The 27,461-nt window shown below is 44.5% G+C and overlaps 1 protein-coding gene across 1 annotated transcript in view; it reads left to right on the top strand.

Moving 5' to 3' along the window:
- The window catches only part of PKD1L1 (polycystin 1 like 1, transient receptor potential channel interacting), a 1,386,277-nt gene that overhangs the window by 1,323,632 nt on the left and 35,184 nt on the right, over window positions 1–27,461 (top strand). The window contains exon 63 of the mRNA XM_085607392.1: window positions 24,336–24,509. Coding sequence (XP_085463518.1) covers window positions 24,336–24,509 — 174 coding nt within the window. The remainder of the gene's footprint in view (window positions 1–24,335; window positions 24,510–27,461) is intronic.

Below are 27,461 nucleotides of genomic sequence, written 5' to 3'. Positions count from 1 at the left end.
TCATTTTTTTTAAATTGTGGGCTCCGGCCTCGTGACCTCTTTTCAAACTGTTTTTGGTGTGATCCCGGCCTTTTTTCATTCTATTTTTTCCAGCGTCTTCGGAGGTCTCCCTTTACTTCTCGCCCTCATAGCTGGAATACTTTTGTTGATCTGCGCCCTGCACTATGGATGCACAACTTGCGTCAAATGACAACATGTCCCGGCTGCTCCATCTTCGTAACCGGGTGCTTGAATACTATGGCACTTTACCACTGGCAACTCTAAGCATTGCCTATAGATTGTCCTTCCGGTTTCCCTACTTTACTTGTGTGCAGCCCGTCTTTCATTGCCTAGATTATCCGTTCCAATGGGCTCTGGATTTGTGTCTTTCGAACTCGATGTCTCCTGCCCCGGATTATGATCGGCTGATGAGCCCCTTAGTGGCTCATGAGTTGGACTGTTCTGGCGTCGGGATTATGGCCTGTGGAGCAGCACATGGAGTCCTTGGGAATTGGGACATCGGAACGGCTGCGATTGACTTCTTAGCAAGAAGTTAGCTTGAAGAACACGCCAGTTGTCCTCGTCTGGTGCTGGAGGCTCCGGTGGTTGAGGAGCATGTATGTTCCTTCCCCGTCCTGAACTGGATGGCAGATAATTTTGCGGAACGTTCCAATGATTTCCTCTTGGAAGCTGTTGCAACTTATGTGCTTATACATTGATGGATTGACTTTGCACTTTCATTTTGTCCTACATCGATAAATGAGTTCTTTTATCCTTCACATGGGTTTTTTGACTCCTTTTTAAAAAAAAATCTTTTTTTTTTTCTTCAAACTTTTTCACTTACCTTATATGGACTTATGGTTCATGCCCTTGGTTCTGTTCTATCAAACTTGAACTCTGCGTTCTTGCAAGTGCACCCCTACTGGTTAGTGGTCCGACCAAGGGGGGGTGTAGTGAATATCATTATCTATATATGTAGAATGCTAAGTTAGCACAACTGCGTTAGATGTTAGAAAGCCATCTTGCCGCTTTTGCTGATTTTGCACACGACACTGTAGTTACATGTTATTAAATTGAGAAATGCTTGCTCGACTTTGCTTCACATGAGAACTGTCTGTTGTTCACATCCCAAACAGTGAGCTGCGACGTTGGTCTGTACACAGTGTAAAGAAACAGTCTGGTTCGCTAGACGGTGCATTTTGTTGAGTTCAGGTTGATCGGCCAACTAGTTTAGCCATAACACGTACGCAGCTGCAAATACCTGAAAGTCGAGTGCTTTTAATATTGCAGTGTTACATGTTTTCGTTACATTCGGAAGAAGAGCTTTCCCAGGAGCAGAGCATAGCTGATCCTGTGATGTGAACTCACTGAGCTGATCTTTACGGTATGGGGTTCCCCATTCAAGCCTAGAGACCTTTTACTAGTCTAATAATAATACTATTAGTTTGCTAGAGAAAGGAAGGTGGCTTAGATCCACTGTCATTTTAGTATGATTACTCCTTTCATTTTCTATGGTATTGTAACTATGCTGATGGTTTTGATTTTAATCGTTTGTCTGCTTATGTTAGCCAAACTGCTGCATCTTAGGACACGAGGTTTATAAAATAAACTCTTTAAACTTATACCGTGTCTCGGTTTATTCTGTTGTGGACTGATATGAGAATAATTACGAAAAGGTATTTCTGGTTCCCACCATTTCTGAGAAATATACTAAGTCGCTTGTTCTGGGTTGTCTATACATTGGGACCGCCAAGCTAAACCTCGGATAACAAATGGGACACTGATGCTGGCCGGATAAGGGGTTCTGGGTTCTGAGGTGAGTTTTTGGTACACCACAATTCACTGAGGGCCTGGGTTCCTGCGCATAGTTCTGTGCATAAGCAGAATCCCTGCAACAGTGCTTTGCTCTAACTTCCTCCCTCCCCCCATTTACTGTTCAACAATCAAAGTTCCGAGTGAAACTGACATCAGTGATGTCACTGACCATGTCATGAGTGATGTAATATGTGACGTCATCAGCAGTGCATTGCGCGAGTTATAGTTAGCTGAACGAACTATAACGGGAGAATTTCTCTGGTTTTGTACGAGTGAAATTTCCAACTAACTATAACTTTCCCTAAAACCTATGTTTTTTTTCAGTGGATTTCTAAGGTTTTTTAAATGCTAATTTCTATCTATAACGTCCCTGAAACCTGTGGTATTTTCAGTGAATTTCAAAGATGTTTTAAATGCTAATTTCTAACTATAACGTGCCTGAAACCTATGGTTTTTTAAGTGAATTTCAAAGGTTTTTTAAATGTTAGTTTCTAACTATGCTTACAGAGGTAGGACATGTGAAAAAAGAAGAAAAAAGCACAGAAAGAAGCAAAAGAAATGCAGAAAGAAGCAACAGAAGTCCACAAAGAAGAAGAACAGAGCAGGAAGAAGCAAGACTTGCAAAAAGAACCAACAGAGGAGCAGAAAGAGGCCTTGTTGCAAAATCATCCTGTGATTAGCATGACCTCCTCTGTAAGGCCCTAGTACATAATAGGGCAGGGGGATTCAAACTACCTCTAAGTCAGAGGTGCAGAAATATGCTACTTTAACTAGTAGTCGCGTTTGCAGAGTGGTGGAGAAAGGGTGCTGAGCGTCCAACCAATGCTCAGGAATTCCGCTGCATAGTACTTACAGGAGGTACCAGGAGGCATTCTTGCCACCCAAACTCCCTCAGGACTAAATTGGACTTCATCCCCCATCCTGTAGTCTGCCTCGAGGCACGTTTGCAGAGTGGTAGAGAAAGGGGGCCATGGCCTCTGAAGACGTCTTAGCAATCCCACTGTGAGGGACTTACTGGAGGTAACAAGAGGGGTAGTTGGCCCCCGAGGACATCCTTGTGGGCCAACTTCCCAAACTATTACCTCCAGTCAGTCCCACACAGCAGCATTGGTAAGTACTCGTACCAGGCCACGCCCACTTTGCCCACCACTCTGCAAACGAGCTTCCTGGCACGCTCTTGGATGGGGATTGAAGTCCCCTTCACTGCTGGGGGTCCTTTAGGGGCCAACTAGCCTACCTTTTACCTCCAGTAAGCCCCACGCAGTGGGATTAGTGAGAGGGAGACAAAGGCCATGCCCCCTTTCTCCACCACTCTGCAAACACGCCCTCTGGCGCATTGTAAGTTGGGGGATAAAGTCCCCTTGAATCATGAGGGTCCCTGGGGTTCAACTAGCCCACCAGGTACCTCCAGTAAGTGCCACAGAGCTGCGTGGCAGAGAGGTGTAAAAAGGGGCTTGGCCTGGACCACCTCTCTGCAACGCAGTGCATTGACGCTTACAGGAGGTATCTGGTGGGCTAGTTGGCCCCCAGGGACCCTCAGGATTGAAGAAGAATTAATTTCTCAACTTAAAACAGGGCGCGTTTGTAGAGTGTTGCTGGGAGGGGGCGGGCCCTCCGGCACAATCGCATCTTCTTTATCAATTGTTTTTTGGAAGGGGGGCTGTGTGGCCCCCCTTCTTTATAATTTTTTTGGGCCCTGGAGACCCCATCCCCCAGGGCCTGAAGCCATTTAAAAAAAAAATATATATATATTAACGGGAAGGGGGCCGCGTGGGCCCCCAGCCCGTTGCCAATTCCGGCCCCGAGGACCCCATCCCCCGGGGCATGGCCACATTTTTTTTTTTTTTTATTATGAAGGGGGGCTGCGTGGCCCCCTTCCTCAGGCCATTTGTGGCCCCGGGAACCCGATCCCCCTGGGCCGGCCTTTGCGTGATTTAAATGTTTTAAAAAAATATATTATTGGGGAGGGGGCTGCGTGACGCCCCTCTCGGGCCACTCCTTGCCCCAGGGACCCCATCCCCGGGGCCTGGCCCCACAGTCCCAGCCGGCTCCCTGCCTCACGCGGGAGCAGGCATTGCTTTTCCACACGGGGAGCTGCTAACATGCAGCTCCCCGTGTGGAAAAGCAATCTGGTTTGAATTTTGGAAGTGACAGCAGGTTTCCTGCTCTCTCTTCCAAAATCCAAACCACAGTTTGCTATGACAGGGCGGGAGCCGCGAGGCTCCCACCGTGCCATAGCAAACAGCAGTGTCCCGGGGGAGGCACCCTGGGACACTGCAGGAGCTGGCCCTAGGGGGGTGGCAGTCCCCAGGGCCATCACTGGCTCCAGGAGGGAGGCCACGTGGCCCCCCTCCCATCCAAAGCACAGCCCCGGGGAGGTGGTGGTCCCCGGGGCTCGGGGGTCCGTAACGGACCCCCAAATTAGCATTTTAGTGCCCCGGGGAGGGGGCGGTCCCCCGGTTTAATTATTTATTTTAAAAGCCCCGAGGGTGGCACTCCCCAGGGCAACGGGGGGCTGTCTGCCCCCCCAAATAATTAATAAAAGCCCAGGGGTGGTGGTCCCTGAGGCTTGGGGGGCCTTTGAGGCCCCCCCACACATTTTAAAATTAACCTCGGGGTGGCGGTCCCCGGGGCTGGGGGTGCTGCGTGCCCCCCGCAACTATGTAATCAAGCCCCGGGGAGGTGGCAGTCCCTGGGGCAGTGTCGGGGGATTGGTGTCCCCCCACACATTTTGTTCACTGCCCCGGGGACCTGGCCCACCCAGGGGCTTCAATACATTCGTTTTTATTTTCCGGACGGATTCGTGCACCCAGCATGAATTCGGACGGTTTTTTTTTTAATGGTTTTTTTGGACCCTGGGGGTCTTTGTGGAACCCCCTGAGCAGGCCTAGGGGTGTCAGGGTGTTTCTACCCTGCCCCGTTTTCTTGTTTCATGTGGGGTTTTTTTGTTTTCTTGTGACTCGGTTCTAAAAAGGGCGCTTTCTGAACCAAGCACTACCTTTTTGCAAAATTTGTTGAAATTCCGTTCAGCAGTTCGAGCTGTAGTCGTGTCTAAAATTTCCTATGGGAAATGCATTTTTTGACCTCTATTTTTTGAATTTCTCAGGAACTGCTGAAGGGATCTACACCATTTAACAAAAAGGTCTCTTTCTGAACCAAGGGCTACCTTTTTGCCAAATTTGGTGTAATTCCTTTCAGCAGTTCGGGCTGTAGTCGTGTCTAAAGCTTCCTACGGGAAATAACATGGAGAAAACACGTTTTGGGATCCCTTTTATCTCGGCCCCGCTTACCGAATCACCCCGAAACTTTAAGGATAGGAGCTGACAGGAGCGCCCCATGAGTTTTGAAAATTTCACGAAGATTCGTCAACCGGCAACAAAGTTATTGGGAAAACAAAAAACGAGTTTCTTAGGGAAACTAGGTCCTAACTATAACTACATACTGACGACCGCCAGTAGGTAATATAGATCTGTCTGTCTGTCTGTCTGTCTGTCTATCTATCTATCTATCTGTATATCTATCTATCTATCTGTATATCTATCTATCTATCTATCTATCTGTATATCTGTATATCTATCTATCTATCTATCTGTATATCTATCTATCTATCTGTATATCTATCTATCTATCTATGTAGATAGATATATATATAGAGAGATAGATGGAGATATATTGATAGAGATTTATAGATAGAAATATATATATCTCTAGATAGATATATCTATATATATATATATATATATATATATATATATATATGTGAAGAAAAAGGTTGCCCCTAGTTGAGCAGCACTCCCAAAAGGTAAGGTAGAGATCAGGGGAAGCCAAGTTGTGCTCCTTGCGTCCAACAGTCCTGACGCGTTTCGAGCTGCGCTCTTCATCAGAGGACACCTGCAAAGAACCACCAGCAAACGTTATTCCAGAGTCTTCCCTTTATTTAAATTTCAAACAGGCTCAGGTGAGTATTTCGCTAAGCATTTTGGGTCTGGAAGTCCATTCACATATTAACCCCAGTGGGCTGCTGGCAGGTTGCAGTCGTGGCTAAAACAATCCGGTGCACACACAAGCACTGCCCCCAGTGCTAACGATCACCTTCTGTTCCGTTTAACGCTGTAAGAAATCACAGCACGGATCCGCATTCTCAGCGGCGGTGCAAGCTCGCGACCAGGCGGGCCGCAAATATGTGAAGAAAAAGGTTGCCCCTAGTTGAGCAGCACTCCCAAAAGGTAAGGTAGAGATCAGGGGAAGCCAAGTTGTGCTCCTTGCGTCCAACAGTCCTGACGCGTTTCGAGCATGCGCTCTTCATCAGAGGGCACCTGCAAAGAACCACCAGCAAACGTTATTCCAGAGTCTTCCCTTTATTTAAATTTCAAACAGGCTCAGGTGAGTATTTCGCTAAGCATTTTGGGTCTGGAAGTCCATTCACATATTAACCCCAGTGGGCTGCTGGCAGGTTGCAGTCGTGGCTAAAACAATCCGGTGCACACACAAGCACTGCCCCCAGTGCTAACGATCACCTTCTGTTCCGTTTAACGCTGTAAGAAATCACAGCACGGATCCGCATTCTCAGCGGCGGTGCAAGCTCGCGACCAGGCGGGCCGCAAATATGTGAAGAAAAAGGTTGCCCCTAGTTGAGCAGCACTCCCAAAAGGTAAGGTAGAGATCAGGGGAAGCCAAGTTGTGCTCCTTGCGTCCAACAGTCCTGACGCGTTTCGAGCATGCGCTCTTCATCAGAGGGCACCTGCAAAGAACCACCAGCAAACGTTATTCCAGAGTCTTCCCTTTATTTAAATTTCAAACAGGCTCAGGTGAGTATTTCGCTAAGCATTTTGGGTCTGGAAGTCCATTCACATATTAACCCCAGTGGGCTGCTGGCAGGTTGCAGTCGTGGCTAAAACAATCCGGTGCACACACAAGCACTGCCCCCAGTGCTAACGATCACCTTCTGTTCCGTTTAACGCTGTAAGAAATCACAGCACGGATCCGCATTCTCAGCGGCGGTGCAAGCTCGCGACCAGGCGGGCCGCAAATATGTGAAGAAAAAGGTTGCCCCTAGTTGAGCAGCACTCCCAAAAGGTAAGGTAGAGATCAGGGGAAGCCAAGTTGTGCTCCTTGCGTCCAACAGTCCTGACCCGTTTCGAGCATGCGCTCTTCATCAGAGGACACCTGCAAAGAACCACCAGCAAACGTTATTCCAGAGTCTTCCCTTTATTTAAATTTCAAACAGGCTCAGGTGAGTATTTCGCTAAGCATTTTGGGTCTGGAAGTCCATTCACATATTAACCCCAGTGGGCTGCTGGCAGGTTGCAGTCGTGGCTAAAACAATCCGGTGCACACACAAGCACTGCCCCCAGTGCTAACGATCACCTTCTGTTCCGTTTAACGCTGTAAGAAATCACAGCACGGATCCGCATTCTCAGCGGCGGTGCAAGCTCGCGACCAGGCGGGCCGCAAATATGTGAAGAAAAAGGTTGCCCCTAGTTGAGCAGCACTCCCAAAAGGTAAGGTAGAGATCAGGGGAAGCCAAGTTGTGCTCCTTGCGTCCAACAGTCCTGACGCGTTTCGAGCATGCGCTCTTCATCAGAGGGCACCTGCAAAGAACCACCAGCAAACGTTATTCCAGAGTCTTCCCTTTATTTAAATTTCAAACAGGCTCAGGTGAGTATTTCGCTAAGCATTTTGGGTCTGGAAGTCCATTCACATATTAACCCCAGTGGGCTGCTGGCAGGTTGCAGTCGTGGCTAAAACAATCCGGTGCACACACAAGCACTGCCCCCAGTGCTAACGATCACCTTCTGTTCCGTTTAACGCTGTAAGAAATCACAGCACGGATCCGCATTCTCAGCGGCGGTGCAAGCTCGCGACCAGGCGGGCCGCAAATATGTGAAGAAAAAGGTTGCCCCTAGTTGAGCAGCACTCCCAAAAGGTAAGGTAGAGATCAGGGGAAGCCAAGTTGTGCTCCTTGCGTCCAACAGTCCTGACGCGTTTCGAGCATGCGCTCTTCATCAGAGGGCACCTGCAAAGAACCACCAGCAAACGTTATTCCAGAGTCTTCCCTTTATTTAAATTTCAAACAGGCTCAGGTGAGTATTTCGCTAAGCATTTTGGGTCTGGAAGTCCATTCACATATTAACCCCAGTGGGCTGCTGGCAGGTTGCAGTCGTGGCTAAAACAATCCGGTGCACACACAAGCACTGCCCCCAGTGCTAACGATCACCTTCTGTTCCGTTTAACGCTGTAAGAAATCACAGCACGGGTCCGCATTCTCAGCGGCGGTGCAAGCTCGCGACCAGGCGGGCCGCAAATATGTGAAGAAAAAGGTTGCCCCTAGTTGAGCAGCACTCCCAAAAGGTAAGGTAGAGATCAGGGGAAGCCAAGTTGTGCTCCTTGCGTCCAACAGTCCTGACGCGTTTCGAGCATGCGCTCTTCATCAGAGGACACCTGCAAAGAACCACCAGCAAACGTTATTCCAGAGTCTTCCCTTTATTTAAATTTCAAACAGGCTCAGGTGCGTATTTCGCTAAGCATTTTGGGTCTGGAAGTCCATTCACATATTAACCCCAGTGGGCTGCTGGCAGGTTGCAGTCGTGGCTAAAACAATCCGGTGCACACACAAGCACTGCCCCCAGTGCTAACGATCACCTTCTGTTCCGTTTAACGCTGTAAGAAATCACAGCACGGATCCGCATTCTCAGCGGCGGTGCAAGCTCGCGACCAGGCGTGCCTTGTGTTGAACTTTGAAATTGTGTTTTGCAGCAACGACCCACATGGGTTTGATGAACTACCAGTCCCAAGAATCTTTGCGAGCAGTTGCACCTGTGGAATATGAACTGGGGATGAACTGGCGGTTACTCGTGCGCTGCCAAACACATACTATCTGCTACTGAGGAGGGCGGTGGCCCGAAACGCGTATAGCAGGAAGAAAATAAAGGTTGCAGTTTTCAACAGACTGCCTGTGCTATGGCATTTATCCTACCTGCAAGTGCGGTCCCACCGAGGGGCAAACTCTTTCTTTCATACATAGCGGTCGGCCCGGCCGCGGGACTGCACTACTGCGAAATATTTGTGGGTCCGCTACTGAGCAAAGGAATGCAGTGTTTAAGCGGAGCAGGAGGTGCTGTTTATGTGCATGGGCGCCTGAATGAACTTTGCCGTGCCTTGTGTTGAACTTTGAAATTGTGTTTTGCAGCAACGACCCACATGGGTTTGATGAACTACCAGTCCCAAGAATCTTTGCGAGCAGTTGCACCTGTGGAATATGAACTGGGGATGAACTGGCGGTTACTCGTGCGCTGCCAAACACATACTATCTGCTACTGAGGAGGGCGGTGGCCCGAAACGCGTATAGCAGGAAGAAAATAAAGGTTGCAGTTTTCAACAGACTGCCTGTGCTATGGCATTTATCCTACCTGCAAGTGCGGTCCCACCGAGGGGCAAACTCTTTCTTTCATATATATATATATATATATATATATATATATATATATATATAAAGAGAGAGAGATATAGATAGATGGATAGATAGATAGATCACCATGTAAAAAAACAAAGGTTAAGCCTTTGTTATAGTTGGGAAAACTTTATTTATTCTTTCTATACAAACCATACTTATAATACACAAACATTACAAAGTCTAAAATTCATAAGTTAACGTTATACCTTACATTTATAATTTACGCACCAGTTGTAAATTACTATAAGGTTATTTCTTTTTTATATACAAACCAGACTTAAACTTCACAAACATTACAAATTCTAAACTTCTACTTATACCTTTTACTTACAATTTACGCATTGCCTTCAATTTATTATAACTCACATGCACAGCGGATTAAACTCACTATACACACTACAATAACTATATCTTGCAACTGGTATACCATGCACTGTGGTCACACAAATGTGATTTGCAATGTCATAAGTATTGTTATTTTAGATGGTATAAGTAGTATAGTATAAAACGGTACAAGCAGGGCATGGGGAAGGTGCGAGTTATAGTTAATGTAGTTTGGGTCCAAACTATAACAACATTTAACCCTTGTTTTTTTCATTAAGTTTTAATGTTTTTTTATATTTAATAAAAATGTGTTTCCTGACATTGAGTGGATTGTCATTAAGTTGATTGTGGTACAGTAGAGTGGAGGACAGTGTTGTACAGTGTACTGTCGTAGAGTATAGTGTCATAGAGTGGAGTAACGTGGATTAGCAAAAAGAACAATTGATGGACAGAATGCAGAACAGTGTCATGCATTCACCCCAGTACAGAGATCTGAGCCTAAGTCCATCTTGTTTTTCTCCCCATGCCATTCTAGTTTGAACCCAGCAACGTGGAGTAGCATACATTGGAGTAAATTGTTATACAGTGTGGTGGCATGTTGTATAGTACAGGGGTTTTGAGTGCTCTAGAATAGACCGGCCTAGTGTAGAGTTGAGTATATATACATTTGAGTGGTGTGTCGTAGAGTGTTGGAAAGTGAGGTACATTGTTGTACACTGGTGTGTAGGGTCATAGAGTGGAGTAGAGGATTGCACAGTGTGGTGTAGGATTCATAGAGTGGAGTACAGTGTGGTGTAGTAGCACAGAGTTTAGTAGACTCTTGTAGAGTGGAGAGGTATGGGGTGAAGTGTGGAACAGTGTGGCAGTGGATAATGGAGTGTTGTACAGTGCCATAGAGTGGGGTAAAGTGTTGTGCAGTGGAGTAGAGTAGAGTGTAATGGAGTCCAGTGGCGAGTAGTAGCATACAGTGGAGTAGCGTGTTCTGGAGTACAGTTACATGGAGTGGAGTGGAGTGGTGTAGTACAGAGCGGAATTAAGTGCTGTAAAGTGGAGTGGTGTGTGGTTCAGTGGAGTGGCGTATTGTAGAGTGTTTGAAAGTGTTGTAGAGTGGAGTGGTGTATAGTGTATTATAGTATGGTAGAGTGGAGTGTGCTAGACTGGGGTAGAGTTTAGTGTCATAGAGTAACGTACAGCTGAGTAACACAGAGTGGAGTACCATGGTGTAGTGTCTCATAGAATAGAGTATATTAACTGGGTTGGAGCTGCATAGCTGGAGTTGAATAGACTACTACATTCTTGTACAGTGTAGTGCTATACAGTGGAGTATAGTTAGTACAGTGGTGACGATTAAACTATTGAGTGGAATATAGTGTTGTTGAGCAGAGCATAGTGGAGTTGGGTAGAGTGTAGTGGCATAAAATGGAGTAGAGTGGAATGGTGTACAGTGAAATAGAGTAGAGTGATGTACAGTAGAGTGGCATATAATGCAATAGCATTGAGAGGGGTGGACCTAAGTTACGCATAGTGCAATAGTGTAGAGTACGTCATAGAGTGTAGCGCCTACAGTGGAGTGGGGGTGACTGCAGTGGTGTAAAGTGGAGTGGCATACAGTGGAATTGTGTAAAGTGGAGTGTGGAGAGTGTTGTGGCTTGCAGTAGAATCGAGTGGCATACAGTGGAATAGCATACAGTACAGTAGCATACACTGACATTTTATAGTGGAATAGCATACAGTGGAGTGGTGTAGAGCGGAGAGGAATACAGTGCAGTAGCGTAGAGTGGAGTGGCATACAGTGAACTGGCCTATAGTGGAGTGAGGTACAATGTAGGTAATACAATGGAATACTGTGGAGCGGCATACACTGTAGTGGCATACAGTGGAATAATGTACACTGGAGTGGCTTAGGGTGGAATGAGTGTGCAATAGAGTGGCGTAGAGTGGAGTGAGTTACAATGTACTGACCTACAGTAGAATAGCTTAGACTGGAGTGGCCAGGAGTGGAATGGCGAAATCTAGAGTATTGTAGAGTGGGATACAGGACAGTGGTGGTGTATGGTGGAACAGGTAGAGTGTACTGAGGTATGTTGTAATGGCGTACAATGTAATAGCGCCCTGTGGAGTATCCTACAGTGTAGTGGCACACAGTGTAGTCGTGTAGAGTGGAGTGTCATACAGTGGAGTTGGGTACAGTGGAGTCGTTTAGAGTAGAATAATGATGAGTGTTACTGGCATACATTGTAGTGATGTAAAGAGGATTGGTATATAGTGGACTAGCGTAGAGTGCGGTGTCATACATTTGAAGAGTATAGTAGGGGTAGAGTGGATTGGTGTAGAGTGGTGCGGTGTAGAGTGGTGCGGTTTAGAATGGAGTGATGAACAGTGTAATAATTTACACTGGATTGGCGTGGAGTGAAGTGGCATAGAGTGGAATTGCGTAGAGTAGTTTTTACTGGAATGTCATAAAATGGAATGGCATAGAGTGTAATATTGTGAGGTGTGGTGGTATACAGTGTAGTGATGTAGAGTGGAGTGTTGTACAGTGGATTAGCATAGAGTTTTAGCATAGAGTGGAGTGATATTCAGTGGAGTAATGTAGAGTGGAGTGGCATGGAGTATAATAGCATAGAGTAGCAGAGAGTGTCGTGGTGGCAAGTGGAGTGGGGCCATTGAAATAGAAATAGTGTGAAAGTGTGTGAACGGATATAGATATAATGTGGCAGGAAAATACATTGTTGAGGGTAATTGGTAATATTTGGTAGTATGGGTAAGTAGTGTTACAGTTACACATTTTAAAATAATTAATATATTATGCCGCTGTATACCACCCTAAGTTTGTGGTATAACTCAGTACATGCTCATGATAGGGCAGTATGTGATTGGCCAATGGCTGTGTTTACAAAGCGTAAAACTCGGCCATGTAATTTAAGCACAGTTTCTCTGCATCTTGATGCATTCTTGGGTCGGGTCTTAGATATATGTAAGTAGTAGGGTTTATTATTTTCCTTCCCTAAAGTGTTAATAGGTAGAGAAATGTATTTTATAAATACATATTATATTTTCTATATATTTTACCAGCCGTTTAGGGAGAGCTTCACATTTGAAAAAAAAATTTGCAGCACGATAATTTGTAGGTATTATTGCCATAGACTTTTTTGTGAAAGATTTAAATATGTTAAAAATAGAACATTCGCCATATTTGTAAAATCTAGGTTAGTACAGTGTATTCTTAATTTTTTTTAAATGTAATTTATTTTAAGTATCACGGTACTCCTGAAGCAGTACTGTGGTACTCCTTACTTTAAAAAAAAATAAAATTAGAAATATATTAACATTTTTCCTTACATATTACTAAAAGTGGTAATAGATAGGAGAAAAATATCAAACCTAATACCTACCTGCATCAGAGGGTGACACTCAAAATATAGCCAAAGTGTACCTAAAACAACATGGCTGCCTTTAACCTTTGCAAAGGCAGTCGTTGGCCAATCCCATATTGCCTTGTCATCATTATGTACCATGGTACTTCAGTGAAATAACACAAAAATACTGATATCACCAAGTTTAAAGGACTCATAACTTACAAAATACTTACCCTACTTACCTGTAGTACTTAAAGGATCATCTGTTCACCATTATGTCTAATCTTGCCAAATTTCATGTAAATCAATTCAGCTGTTTTTGTCCTGTGCATGATACAAAAATATAAAGAAAATGCACTGGTGGAAAAATGCATTTTGGGAGCCACTGCCCTGTTTTCTTTGCACTCCCTTGACCAGTCACTGCACAACTTTCCATCCTCCACCAATGTAGAAAAACTATTGACCTGCAAAGTTTTGTGGGGATTCGTCAAATGGGACAAAGTTATTAGTAACCAAATTTTTGTGGAATTCCTATACCTGGGAATCCTGACTTTAACTACATAGTGGCTACTACCACTTGGGCGTCGCCTGAATGATCAATTTCCCTGCCCTCTCTACCCTGCATTGTAGTTTAGTTCTTCCCTCACTTTTTTTTCCTACTGCCCTTTTTCCTCTTTCCTTTTCTTCTCTCCAGTTATGGCCCATTTTCTCACTCCTTTGCATCTTTTTTCTTCCTCTTTTATATTTTAGAAACCTTTGGTATTGGGACATGCATCGCCAACTGCATTTGTATATTCCTGTGGATTTATACTGGACTTGCATGAAATTGAAGTTATTGGTAATTAATGTATACCAATAAAATATTTTGGATACCGCTACTCATATATATGACAGAGTGGTGGTAGCCTCTTTGTGTATCAATTATTTTATTGGCATAAATTAAATAAATATAAATATATATATATTTTTTTTTTCACTGAAAAAACCATAGGTTTCAGGGACGTTATAGTTAGTTGAGGTAACTATAACTCGCGCTCCCGCTATGCACTGCTGATGACGTCACATATTACACCACTCATGACATGGTCAGTGACATTACTGATGACATCTCAAATGACATCACTGATGACATCATCCAGTGGCTCTGTGTTTCTGTAAAGTTTAAATATGTTTTATAGATATATATATATATATATATATATGTGCCAAGGTGTATTGAAGAATGAGTGGGTGTATGAGTGTCTGTATAGATGATTTAGTAGGTGCGTGACTGACTGTATAAGTGAGTGATTAAACGTGTCTTACTGAATGCATGAGTTAGTGACTAAACTGTGTGAATGTCTGTATCAGTCTGTCAGTTGGTGTGTAAGCGGCTGCATGGGTTGGTGAGTAGATCCATGAGTGTCTATATGGGTTATTGATTGTTTGTCTGAGTATCTGTATGGGTGCCTGAGTGTCTGAGTGGGTGGGTGGGGATGTGTGACTTTGGCATAGATGTGTGAGTGGGTGATTCACTGGGTGTATGGGTTCAAGAGTGCATCTGTGAAGGACTGTGTGGGTGAGTGTGTGTCTGGGTGTGTTAGTGAGTGTTTAGATGTCTCAGCCGTACATGTGTGAGTACATACGTGAAAGGCAGTATATGTGAGTGTTGGACTATATAAATGACTATATGTTAGAGTGAGTGATTGTGAGACTGGCTGTATGGATGAGTGTGTGCTTGTGTCAGTGATTGTATGACAGAGTAAGTATGTGTTAGTATCTGTATGAATAAGTGAGGTGTAGTGTGTATAATTGTGTAGGTGAGTAAATGGGAGTGTGATTGATTATTTGCATGACTGGCTATGTGTGTGAGTAACTCTATGGGTGAGTGGCAGTGTGTGAGTGTCTGTATAGGTGTATGAGTGTATATGATAGTGCTGTATTGATGAGTGACTGCAAGTATGAGTGACTGTATGGCTGAATGAGTAGATGTGTGTTTAGACCTAGGAATCAGTGAGTGGGTATGTAGTAACTGGTATTGGTGTGTCTTTGGTTTTGAAAATGGTAGTCTTCATTTTAGAGTGGGTGTATCAAAGGTTATATTAGGGTGTGAGGAGGTGCATCAGATTATCACGTGAATGATGTCATCAGTGATGTCATCTGAGATGTCATCAGTGATGTCACTGACCACGTCATGAGTGATGTAATATGTGATGTCATCAGCAGTGCATTGCGGGGGGCGAGTTATAGTTACCTCAACTAACTATAACGGCTGAATTTCTCTGGTTTTGTATGAGTGAAATGTCCAACTAACTATAACGTTCCCGAAACCTAAGGTTTTTACAGTGAATTTCAACGTCCCTGAAACCTATGGTTTTTTCAGTGAATTTCACAGGTTTTTTAAATGCTAATTTCGAACTATGGCTACATAGGTAGAACATATGCAGAAAGAGGAAGAAAGGCGCAGAAAGAAGCAAGAGAAATGCAGAATGAACCAACAGAGGTGCAGAAAGAGGACTTGTTGCAAAGTCATCCTGTGCCCCCAACTTTTTGCTGAAGGGTACTGGTGGTAACTAACTCTGACTTACAAGTACTCGAGCCAGTGCTATGCTAAAATACACTTAGAATACAGGGAAAACACCTACATACACTAGGGTATACTATGGGTTGGGTTACCCCTGTGATTGGCATGACCTCACCTGTAAGGCCCTAGTACATAATAGGGCAGGGGGATTAAAACTACCTCTAAGTCAGAAGATGCGGAAAGAAGCAAGAGCAGTGCAGAAAGAAGCAAGAGAAGTGCAGTAAGAAGCAAGAGAGGTGGATAAATAGGGAAGAGCGGTGCAGAAGGAGGCATGAGGGATGCAGAAATTTGCATAAGAGGTGCAGAAAGAAGCCCAAACACTTCAGAAAGAACAGAAGTGCAAGAGGGGTGCAGAAAGACGTAGGAGAGATGCACAAAATTGGCAAGAGAGGTACAGAGTCAGGAGGGGTGCAGAAAGAAGGAAGAGAAGTGCAGAAAGAAGCAATAGGTGCAGAAAGAGACAGGAAAGGTGCAGAAAGAGGGAACAAGGGAGCAAAAATAGGCAATAGAGGTGCAGAAAGAGGGAAGGGGTGCAGAAAGAGGCTAGAGGGGTGCAGAAAATCAAGTGATGTGCAGAAAGAAGCAACAGAGGTGCAGAAAGATGCAAGAGAAGTGCAGAAACAAGCAAGAGAAGTGCTGCAAGAGGCAAGAGAATTGCTGAAAGAAGCAACAGAGATGCAGAAAGAAGCAAGAGAAGTGCAGAAAGAAGCCAGTGAGGTGCAGAAATAAGCAAGAGCAGTGCAGAAAGAAGCAACAGAGGTGCAAAAAGAGGCTAGAGGGCTTCAGAAAGAGGTAGGAGAGGTGCACAAAGAGGCGAGAAAGGTACAGAAAGAGGCAGGAGGGGTACAGAAAGAAGCAAGAGAAGTGCAGAAAGAGACAAGTAAGGTGCAGAAAGAAGCAAGTAACACCACCACGCTGTAACACGTGAAGCTGCATATCTGAAAGAAATGTTAGTGATAGATTCCTCACCTTAGAATTACCCCCAGGTGTCAGACTGGATCCAGAACGTTTTCCTCATCAGTACCACTGCGCGTCGGAAGGTGGCTTCATGTGGCTTCATGTGGCTCCACGTCCGTTGTTGGAGCCGTGGTCGCCGAGATGTCACGGCATCTACTTAGACGCCGCCCTCAGTGCTTTCTTTTTCCACGCCAGCAAGTGAAGATCTGGAGGGAGCGGTGCCCCCAGTCACTTTTTGACTGAGTTTTTTCGAGGCCTTTTGTGTCTATTTTTCGAGTCGATCGACTCCTGGTGCAGTAGGGATGCCCGGCTTCAAGTCCTGCGGGCGCTGTCATCACATGATGTCGGTGGCGGACCCGCACCACGTGGGTCTTTACCGCCTGGGGCGCGACCATGACCACAAGTCGTGCTCCGACTGCCAGGCCATGGGGCCAAAGACTTTGCGGGAACGGTCCCAAAAGTTGCTTGAAGTCTGGCAGTTGGCTCCATGCCGCTCAAGGTCCCGGTCCCGTGGGAGGACGAGGGACCGGTCGCAGAGCCACCACCATCATTCATCGGGATCGAAGTCTTTGCACTCTGAGTCAGGTAAGACAAACCATTCCAAGAAGTCGAAGAAGGGCCATCGTTCTCTGACTTCCCCTCACCCTTGTGCGATGCGGCTGAGGGTGGTGCCTCCCCCGCAGCTCCGGCAGAGCCTACACAGTCGGCGTCTGCCTATCCGCCCTTCCCGGGTCCATCGGCAACTCCGGCCCAGCTGCAGGCATTTCTGTCAGCCATGGCTTACCTCTTCGGGCCACGCGAGTCTGACTGGGGGTCCTAGCCCTTTACTGTCAGCAGCTCCGGCTCTAGCATTGCTGTCGGATCCTGCCCTGGTGCCGCAGGGCCCCCATGGATCCAAGCCTGTATCCCGGTCGATGCCGGTTGACCTTGTGACACCTCCACCGACATTGACCCCCACCAGCACCACCTCCGACGTCACCCAGCTCACAGGACAGCATCGCCCCCGGTTTCAGCCCCAATGTGGATTCCGACGCCGATGGGGGATTTCTATACCTATGTCCGTCCTCCTTATTTTAGACCTGTTTATCAGCCTTCAGAGGAAGGGGAGAACTGGGAGGGGTCTAAGGACCCTCTCACAGCACAATGTGAGTTTGACCCTGACTGGGCAGAGGAGTTGGGGGAAGCCAGTGGTCTTGATACCTCTCCTGACCTTGGCATGCTGTCTCCTCCTACTGTGGCTACGGAGGAGGGTGCAACTTACGCAGAAGTTTGGCGTAGGGCGGCCAAGGCCCTTCACCTCGAGCTTCCTACAGTGGCCATCAGGACTAACCTCCTGACAGAAGAGCTTCAGCCGGCGGCTACCTCTTCGGAGCCACTGCTGCCTTTTAACAATGCACTTTCGGATGTTCTTTGGGCACCTGGTCCAGGCCCAACACAGGGGCTCCTGTGGATAGGAACGTGGCCCGACGCCGGCCCCCATTTTCCTTTCCCAACACCCTACCCCTGAGAGCTTGGTTGTTCAAGCCTCTGCGTCCCGAGTGCATTCCCTACTGCACCACTGGAGGGAATCCAAGAAACTGGAATAATTTGGTGGGAAAATTTTTTTCTTCCGCCAGTTCAGGGCTGCGGTCTGTGAACACTGCATGCCTCATGGGCTGTTATTCCCACTCTGTGTGGGATACGGTGGTGCACGTGCTGCCTCAATGTCCGAAGGAGGCCCGGACAGTGCTCTCTCAAGCTATTGCTGAAGAGAGAGATGCAGCCAAGTTCACTATTTGTTGTGGCCTTGACACCGCCGACTCGCTGGGCAGGGAGATTTCCATGACTGTGGCACTCTTTCGCCAAGCCTGGCTGTGGTCGACTGTTTTTTCTGGGGATGTCCAGAACACTTTGATGGACATGCCCTTTTCAGCAACAAAGTAGATAGTACATTGGAGAGCTTTAAGGACTCGCGGGCTATGGCCAAGTCCCTGGGACTTTCTGCCACGCACCCTCCTCCGCCTTCTGCTTTTCGCTCCTTTCGTGGCCACGGAAGGGGCGCCCGACTTGTTTGTTGCAGAGCCACAGGCCTGCGCAGCAACAGTCTCAGTGCGGTTGTGGGACCCGCCAAGCCGGGTCAGGGGGCCAGCGGGTAAGTCGGTCCACCTCCACCTCCACCCCAGCCACCACTGCCTCCAAACCTTCCAAGTCCAATTTTTCAGGCCCATCACATGCCAGTGGGTGGCAGGATTCGCCATCACCTCCCTCACTGGCGCACCATCACTTCGGACAAGTGGGTTTTACAAATAGTCCGAAGGAGCTACTCCCTCCCCTTCAAGACTACCCCTCCAGCCATGCCACCCCAGTACCACCGCATATCGGGGAATCACTTGGCATTTCTTCAACAGGAAGTCGCTGCCCTCTTGGCCAAGGGGGCCATTGAGCGCGTTCCTGCACCAGAAGTAGGACGTGGTTGTTACTCCCACTACTTTCTGGTACCCAAGAAGGACAAGGGCCTGTGTCCTAACTTGGACCTCCAGGACGTCAATCGCTTCCTCCAGGAGGAGAAGTTCAAGATATTGACTCTGGCTCAGGTATTATCTGCCCTCGACCCTGGAGACTGGATGGTAGGGTTGGGCCTGCAGGATGCATATTTCCATATTCCCGTCCTGCCGGCCCACCGGCATTACCTGCGCTTTACGGTAGGCCACGAGCACTTTCAGTTTACCGTGCTCCCCTTTGGCCTTACCAGCGCCCCTCAGGTGTTCACGAAGGTGATGGCGGTGGTCGCAGCTCATCTACGCAGATCAGGGGTTCCAGTCTTTCCCTATCTAGACGACTGGCTGTTGAAGGCGGGCTCGCCCCGGACAGTCGTCTCCCACCTCCAGACTACAGTCGACCTCCTGCATTTGCTGGGGTTCTCCATCAATGTGCCGAAGTTGCACCTGATTCCCTCTCAGAAGCTCCTTTTCATAGGAGCGGTTCTGGATATGACGCACTTTCGGGTCTATCCTCCGGAACGGCGAGTCCAGGATATTCAGGCTCTGATTCCGATCTTTCAACCTCTATCCTGGGTTTCGATCAGGATCACCCTGAGGCTGCTGGGCCTCATGGCCTCCTGCATCCTGCTGGTCGACCATGCCAGATGGCATATGCGGGCTCTGCAGTGGTACCTGAAGTTCCAGTGGGCGCAGCATCAGGGAAATCTGTCCGATTACGTCCAGATCTCGGAGGGCACTGCACAACAATTGCAGCGGTGGCTCACAAACTGGCATTGGATCAATGGCAGATCCCTCTCCCTTCCCCAACTGGAGTACACAGTGGTGACGGATATGTCCCTCCTTTGATGGGGTGAGAGAGGCAGAGATCAGAGGCCTCTGGTCTCCAGCAGAGTCCAGGCTCCATATCAACCTTCTGGAGCTTCGGGCAATCCAACTTGCACTGAAGGCATTCCTTCCCTCTGTCAAGGGGAGAGTAGTGCAGGTGTTCACGGACAACACCACTGCCATGTGGTAATACAACAAACAGGGCAGGGTGGGGTCGTGGGCCCAATGCCAGGAGGCCCTGCACCTCTGGACATGGCTGGAACACCAGGGCATTTCCCTGGTGGTTCAACATCTGGCAGGTTCACTGAATGCCAGGGCGGACGAACTCAGCCGCATGTGCATGATGGATCACAAATGGCGTCTTCGCTCGGAGGTGGCACAAGGTCTCTTTCAACAGTGGAGAGAGCCTTGGTTAGATCTATTTGCCACCGAAGAGAAGGCGCAATGTCAGCAGTTCTGCATGTTGGAATTTCCAAGGCGGTATGAAAGGGGGTGGTGATGGACAGAGCATCAGAACCAATCAAAACACTCACACCCAGTCAACAGATCTGGGTTTGATCCATCAACGTTCTTTAGCCCACTCTGCCACCCCAGTTCAGACATGGCCATATGACGTCAGATATTACATCACTGATTACATATGTGTCTTTCTGAAAAATAAATATTTGTAATATATGTATAGCTAAAGATTAATGGAAGAAGACATGGGTAAATAGGTGATGTAATATCTGAAGTCATCAGCAGAGGATTGCTGTCGCGTGAGTTATAGTTGCCTGCACTAACTATAACGGGGGAATTTCATTGTTTTTTTACGAGGGAAATGTCCAGCTAACTATAACATGTGTGAAACCTATGGTTTTTTAAGTGAATATATATATATATATATACACACACATTTAGATAGATATATTTGTTATTTTAGTTAAGAAAATATGTTCATTGTTTTCAGCCTTAACAATACAAACAAGACATTATCATCATCATAAAATTCATTATAGCTAATAAAATCAGTAATTAGCTGCACTTAATAACAAAAAGTGTTAGATCAGCCAGGCAAAACAAATTAATAATTACTTGCATGTCCAAAATATAATAAATCCTAACTATGTGGCTATAAAACAACAAGCCTTATTACCTATCTTATACAGTACATTCTGTAAAAACTAAAACAAGGGTAAAAATCCCCGGCGTACATAAGTTAAAAGCAATCTTTTCTCAGCTTAAATTTACCGGTCGCAATCTAAGCGGTCCAGATATAGGAAGCAATCACATGGTAAACCACAGGCTGGTCAGTCTTATAATACAATGTTAAGGTGTCAAAATAGTTCAGTACATTATAAGAAGTGAATATGGGAACAAGCCATTTCATACAGAGAGTTTTCTTAGGAAAGAAGAACATAAAGTGCATAATGGTTACACTGACCCCCATGGCACAATCACAGGAATCATCCCAAACATTAACGCTTTTCGATATAACAGGGTATGTCTTTAGGGCAGTGTACTGTAATTAAACTTAATATACAGCTTGTGCTGTGCTTCAGGGGAAATCATATCTAGAAAGGTCTCAGTCACTTTATTTTTTATGTAAAATAATTCTATATACATCAAGGAATCATTATTCACATTATTTCCAATATCCCTGATTTTATAACGCCAAAATGCCTTCTATCTCTCCTGAGTTAATAGAAGAGGGGTCTTTACAAATAATCAAAATCAAGTAACTTTTAAATGTTTTGCATATGGTTCCACCATTGCATCTTAATTGCTCCAGCATAGGATAACACCTCCTTCAAATATTTTAAATAAAATCTGCTTGTTGATTTCTATGTAAAATGAACCCTGTATAGATTTGGGGTGAAAGCAATATTATTAGAAATAGGTTTGATCCTAAATTCCAAATAAGGAGCAAATAAGAGTGTGCCTGGACCCAGGCACAGTAATGACCTTTTAAAATGTTTTTCAATTTTCTTCAATACAGTGAAATCTGTAAAGACCCAGATTTTAGCACTATCAAGAGCTGCAACTACTGGGTTTGATCTGCATACATGTAATAAGACTGTCTTTCGATCTTTTGTTTGCATCAAAAAACAGCAGCTATTGCTTGTTTCAAAAATCCCTTTGCTTTTACTCTGTTTTCTCCAAGCCAATCCGTTATACTGTTTCCAAAGCCCATTTAGCCCCAAGAAATAGGTCCCTAGAATAGTTTAGAATTTTTCTTAGTCAGCACCTTGTCTTTCACTTACCCAGGTGCTTTGTTATCTTCCAAGCTTTTTCAGAATAATCAAATCTTTTTCATTTCATCTCAATCTTACAAATGCTATCTCAATTTCTAATGACTTGTGGGAAAACGCTAGGGCTTATGATAGTTCCCTCTTCCTGATCCAGCATTGTACAAATTCACATATTGATTACTACCACTGGTATGTTTAGTTTTTTGGTTGCCAAGAAAAAATATGCCTTGATGATGATTTGCTAACATATAAGCATCGCCCTAGCCTCATCCACTCCTGTAGGTGCTAATAAAAGTTCTTCCGGATTGAAATATATTGCTTCAATCAAACTTGATGCTAAGTGATCATAATTTTCTGTTCTTCACTTGAATGCCCTTCTACTTTCTGACAATTTTCATTCAAGACCTCATTTTGTGACAGGTCCCAATTAATACGTAATTAAAATTTTTCATTAATGAGACCGGCAACAAAGAGTGTGTGTGTGTACATATATATATACTTCTCTGAAGAAATCTAGTTGAAACAGGTATTAATAATATCAAAACACAAAATCTTAACTCTTTGCCCACCTCTGCTGCACTAACCTAATGGTGTATTCCATCCCCCAGAACCTGTAAAGGAGAAACAATGCATTTGTTAGAGTGCGGCAGGGTTTGATTGTGTCACCAAGTAGCTGAATTGATCCTGAGTTGCGGTGGAGGTTGTGAAATTTGTGAAAGTATTCACATTTTGTGAATGTGTCTGACTGGGAGGACATGATATGTTGCTTACAGTCATTGGATGTTATGGTATGTTACAGTATATTCTTTACATTCTAGTTTATTGTAGCACATTGGGCATAGTGAGGCACGTTTTTGGGACTATTTGTAATTTGTTAACATGTCTTACTCTGAAAATATGATTGGTCTACTAGTTGTTCATATGGTTAGCTATAAAATGCTAAATACATGCCACTGCGTGATTGTGCTTTGGGAATTGAACTGTGGTGTTATGGTTTTGTGTCATTTTTATAGGTTTATTTCCTCCCACAATTCATTGTCTAATGTGATATTGTATGGATGACCCTGGTAGAAGTGTAAGTTGGGGTTGAAGTTGTCACGGGGGTGGGCGATAAGTTTAAGGGATCATCTTAACTTGTGAATTTCATGTCTTCTAAGTTGGCGTCCACATTAACCTTCACTTCACCTCAACTTTAATTTTTTCAGTGCTTTAAAAAAAAAAATATTTAAGACTTTTATACATAAGATATGTGTAAACATCATCAACCTTTGTGTTTTTGTAAGAAATCTTGTGATCATGAACATTCGATTAAGTGGTATACACAATGTCACAATGTTTTTTCCCTGTTGTATTGTTGTAAGTTTACTTTGAAAACACAATAGACCCTGTGATCTGTATGCATGTGTGGCAGGTGTGACAGTGGTCCTACTGGATGAGAGCTTCAACCAAACTGACATACTTGATGTGTTTTATTTCATTTTCATGAACAGTGAAATGTTCTTGATGTATCACACACACATATACTGTGGTCTATCACTCATAGGTGTAACAATCAGCCATATCCACCACAAGTGTGTGACTTCTACAGTATAACAATGCAAAAATGCTGGACAAAAATGAACCAAATAAACGAAAGACACCAAATAAAAGCAATCGCTACCTGCCAGATTTAGTGTGCTTTCAATCAACAATTTTTTGGTAAAATCACAGGACGTTGAATGTGGAAATTTTTATGTTAAATGGAAAAATGTGTTTAGTTATTTCCAATAACATCTTAACATTTATTCACTTTGACCAGTCCTCACCAAGTTGGGCAGGATAATGGAAAACTCTTTTTCCCAAAGTGTGGTAGAACTTAGTATTGGGGAGAAGCTTGAAAGGTAAAGTGGCCATGGGTTAGGGGAGAACTTGTTAACTGTTATCAAATGAAGTGCTGTGTCTTAGTTACCGTAGTTACAGAGGCGTTATGGTGCCTCTTTAATGATCTCATCTCTTTGCTACAACTGTTTACACAGTTGTGTGCACTCATGTTGTGCATTGCCTTTTTTGATTTTTTTAGACAATACATGTTGGTTCTGTCACACATCAGGTTGCTTATAAAGTTTGCATAATGTAGGTTATCGCCCATCAAAGTTGAAGTGGCATGTAGCAAAAACAGTTCGTTAATGTATTTGATCTTCCTTTCCCATTACACCAAATGTGAATAAAATGTATGAAAATCTGTCATATTGCAAAGGTTAAGAACAAACATTTGTCTACATTTCCTCGTCTGTGCCACAAAGCAACATTACCATTTGTGTAAAATGCTGAGCTAATGTATTGTTTTAAAATGCCTTTATTTTTAATTAGCATTTCTACCTCGATGAATTTGAAAATTTGATAGATGAGCTTCTCTTTCGACTGAACGCCTTCTCCAACAGTCTTCACCACTCCCTGCCTGCAAAACCGTACCATTACACCGAAGCGGAGGAGGGGAATCGTTCAGCATCCTGCTCTGTTTACTCCTGCAGACAAGAGTCAGAGGTTGGTGTAATTGCCTATTCTTACATTGTTATTCTTGTGATCCTGAAAATGGTATAGGAGGAGCTGTGACACCTATGCATTGGATAAAGAAACCAGGAGGTGATACAGCAGCGGTATCTGCCAATTTGGCGAAAGCACTGGTTTATTCTGAATAAGTGCAGGCTAGGAGCAACTCGCACTTTATTTATCTGTGCCTTGGTCTGGTAGTGAATTTCCGTGTTTACTAGACTATCCTTTATCCCTTGCCAAATCACAATTATAGAGCAATATCCGAGTGGCGTAAATTGGGGGTGGCAATTACTATCCTAGTGTTGCTGCTTGTACCCACTATTTAAAACTATGCAGCCCTGTGATTTAAGCCATCGCACTAAGAATGGTTTTAAAGATATGTCTGTTCCCTAGGTTTTGTGACTATTTATTTGTGCATGTTCTCAAGCCACCCTTTACTATCATGCTGCAACTGCAACATTAAAAAAATAGTTGTTTACAAAAACCTATAGTTGTCTGTCATAGGGGTCACATTGTGTATTATTCCACATACTTTGATAGCCGTGGTAGGTTAAAGGGCGTTTTTGATGAAATTACACCACTGCAGTGAACAGTAGTCATAGCTATGGTTCAGCTAGATGAGCTATGGTGGTTGGTTAGCAGTTCGAGAATAGTTGCTCGATGCGCATGTAACAATAATGCATTAATGTATTTTACTGAACGTTCCTATTAGACCATATTACAGGCACTATTGAACAGCAGATTTTATCTACGATTCTACAAATGTTCCTGGTGTCAACTTTCAAAGTATGGAAATGGACATGGATTTTATTATGAGAGATGTTAGATAAGTTAGGAGTACTTCCTTGTAGAGATGCGTTCTGATGACAAACCTTATTGGAGGACTGTCTCAGCCTCAGTCTCAAGAACTTTATTCGGTTCAAAAAATGAATCATAAAAGTATACATTTTTATATTAAAAAGAACATGCATTTAATACATTCAACAGATCAATTGTCAGTATAATAGGACATACTTGGCATCCTAAACCAGAGAGTATAAATAAATGCACAAGGCTATTTAGTGGCCGTCATACAACAACAATTTCTAATACGGTTTCCCACAGCAATGTAGAGGCCTAACACCAGACTAACTATACCATTTCCTAATCTGGAGTGAAAGTCGTATGAAATTTATCATGGCACAACATACTCCAGGAGATGATAGTTATAATAAGTAGTCATAACCTTCTTTATAATTACAAGGTTGCTGCCCTTTAAGGATAGGCTTAATAAACCTAATCCTAGGCTCCTGGTATAAAGAGCAAAAGAGGACAACATGAATGGTACTCTGATTAACTTTATTATTACAAGGGCAAGGGGGCAGCCTCTCACACCAACCCCCTTGTTTTGGAAAGGCAAAAAGAAAATGAAGAATGTTTAGTCTAAACCTGGTAAGATAAAACCGCCATTGTACATGGGTTGTAAAAGTTAAATAAAACTGATGCTGCGGTTTATCCATACAGCTTGTTGACCTAACCGGACACAATGTATTTAAGTATTTCCGGTAACTCGTTTTAATTAAAGTTTTAATATCTCCCCGGATATTTTCAGGATTATCATAAAGATGACCCAAACCTATTTTATATAACGTATCACTGACATATGACAACCAAGGGATCTGCATTGCGTGATCAAGACTTTTACAATCTTGAAGAATTTCTTTGGAAAGCTTAAGATCTTCAGATAACCATATTTTACCCCAAAGTAATAAAGGGGAGATGCGAATGGCATCAGTCACATAATCCATTCCCATCTCAACATGGCAAAAACTGTTTGACGAACCCGAAGGGATAGATAATAAGCGTTTTAAAAATGTATTTTCCATGACCTGTATCACGGCCGGCTTTTCAATCCCCCATACCCCCGCCCCATAAGTGGCCACAGATAAGCATTTTGATCTGTTCAAAGTTTTTAGGTGTGCAACCGGTTTTTGACCCAGCTTACTGCAAAAACGGAACAGGCCCTCTATGGATCGACTAGCACTCTGCACTTCATCAAAGGGGCCCAGCTCAGTTTATTATTAAAGAGATTTCCCAGGTAATTAAAATTATCCACCTTTTCGATGGTGAAGTTTTCTACCATAAGCTTCCTAGATTTTGACCCTTTTGGGCCACAGACCATCGCAAAAGATTTTGCAAAATTTACCTTCAGGTCCAGGTCCAGCATGAAGGTATTAAAGGCATCAAGACAAGTCTGCATGCTATTTCCTGTAAGGGTCATTAATACCGTGTCGTCGGCGTAAGAAAGCATGGGGATACTTCTACCATTTACCTTTGGGAAATCACAGCAGTGATCCAACAAATACTTCTCCAGGCCATTTGTATATACTAAGAACAAAAAAGGCGCTAAAATGCAACCTTATCGCACACCCTCAGTTGAGGGAATAGATTTTGTTTTTTCCCCCCCTGGTCCAAATCTTATAGCCACGGTTGTTGCTGCATGCAATCTGCGCAGCAATGTAACTAAGGGTTCCTCGAAACCCATGTCATCCATCATTTGCCACAACTTGTCTCTACAAACAGTGTCAAAGGCACTTGACAAGTCCATGAAGGCAAGGTGGATAGAGGAATTCCTTGCCCTCATGTACTTGCCTATAATTAATGCCAAGTTCAGACACTGTTCGATTGTTCCCTTTCCTCTTCTGAAACCATATTGGGAATTTATAATAAGACCCACAGAGTCTGCCCATGTTTCCAACCTGGCAAGGATTATTCTACCCAACAATTTGCATGATGCATCAATTAATGATATAGGGCGATAGCATCGAGGATCACCCCTATCACCCTTCTTAAAAATCGGCACCACCACTGCCTCCTTCCATGATGCAGGGATACGGCCAATAATAACCACCTTAAATACATTCAGAAGCAAAGGCGCCCATACATTGATGTTATGCCGAAAGA

This window comes from Triturus cristatus, chromosome 5_2 (genome assembly GCF_964204655.1).
Source record: "Triturus cristatus chromosome 5_2, aTriCri1.1, whole genome shotgun sequence".
Classification (NCBI taxonomy): domain Eukaryota; kingdom Metazoa; phylum Chordata; class Amphibia; order Caudata; family Salamandridae; genus Triturus; species Triturus cristatus.
This window is presented reverse-complemented; position numbering and strand designations above follow the sequence as displayed.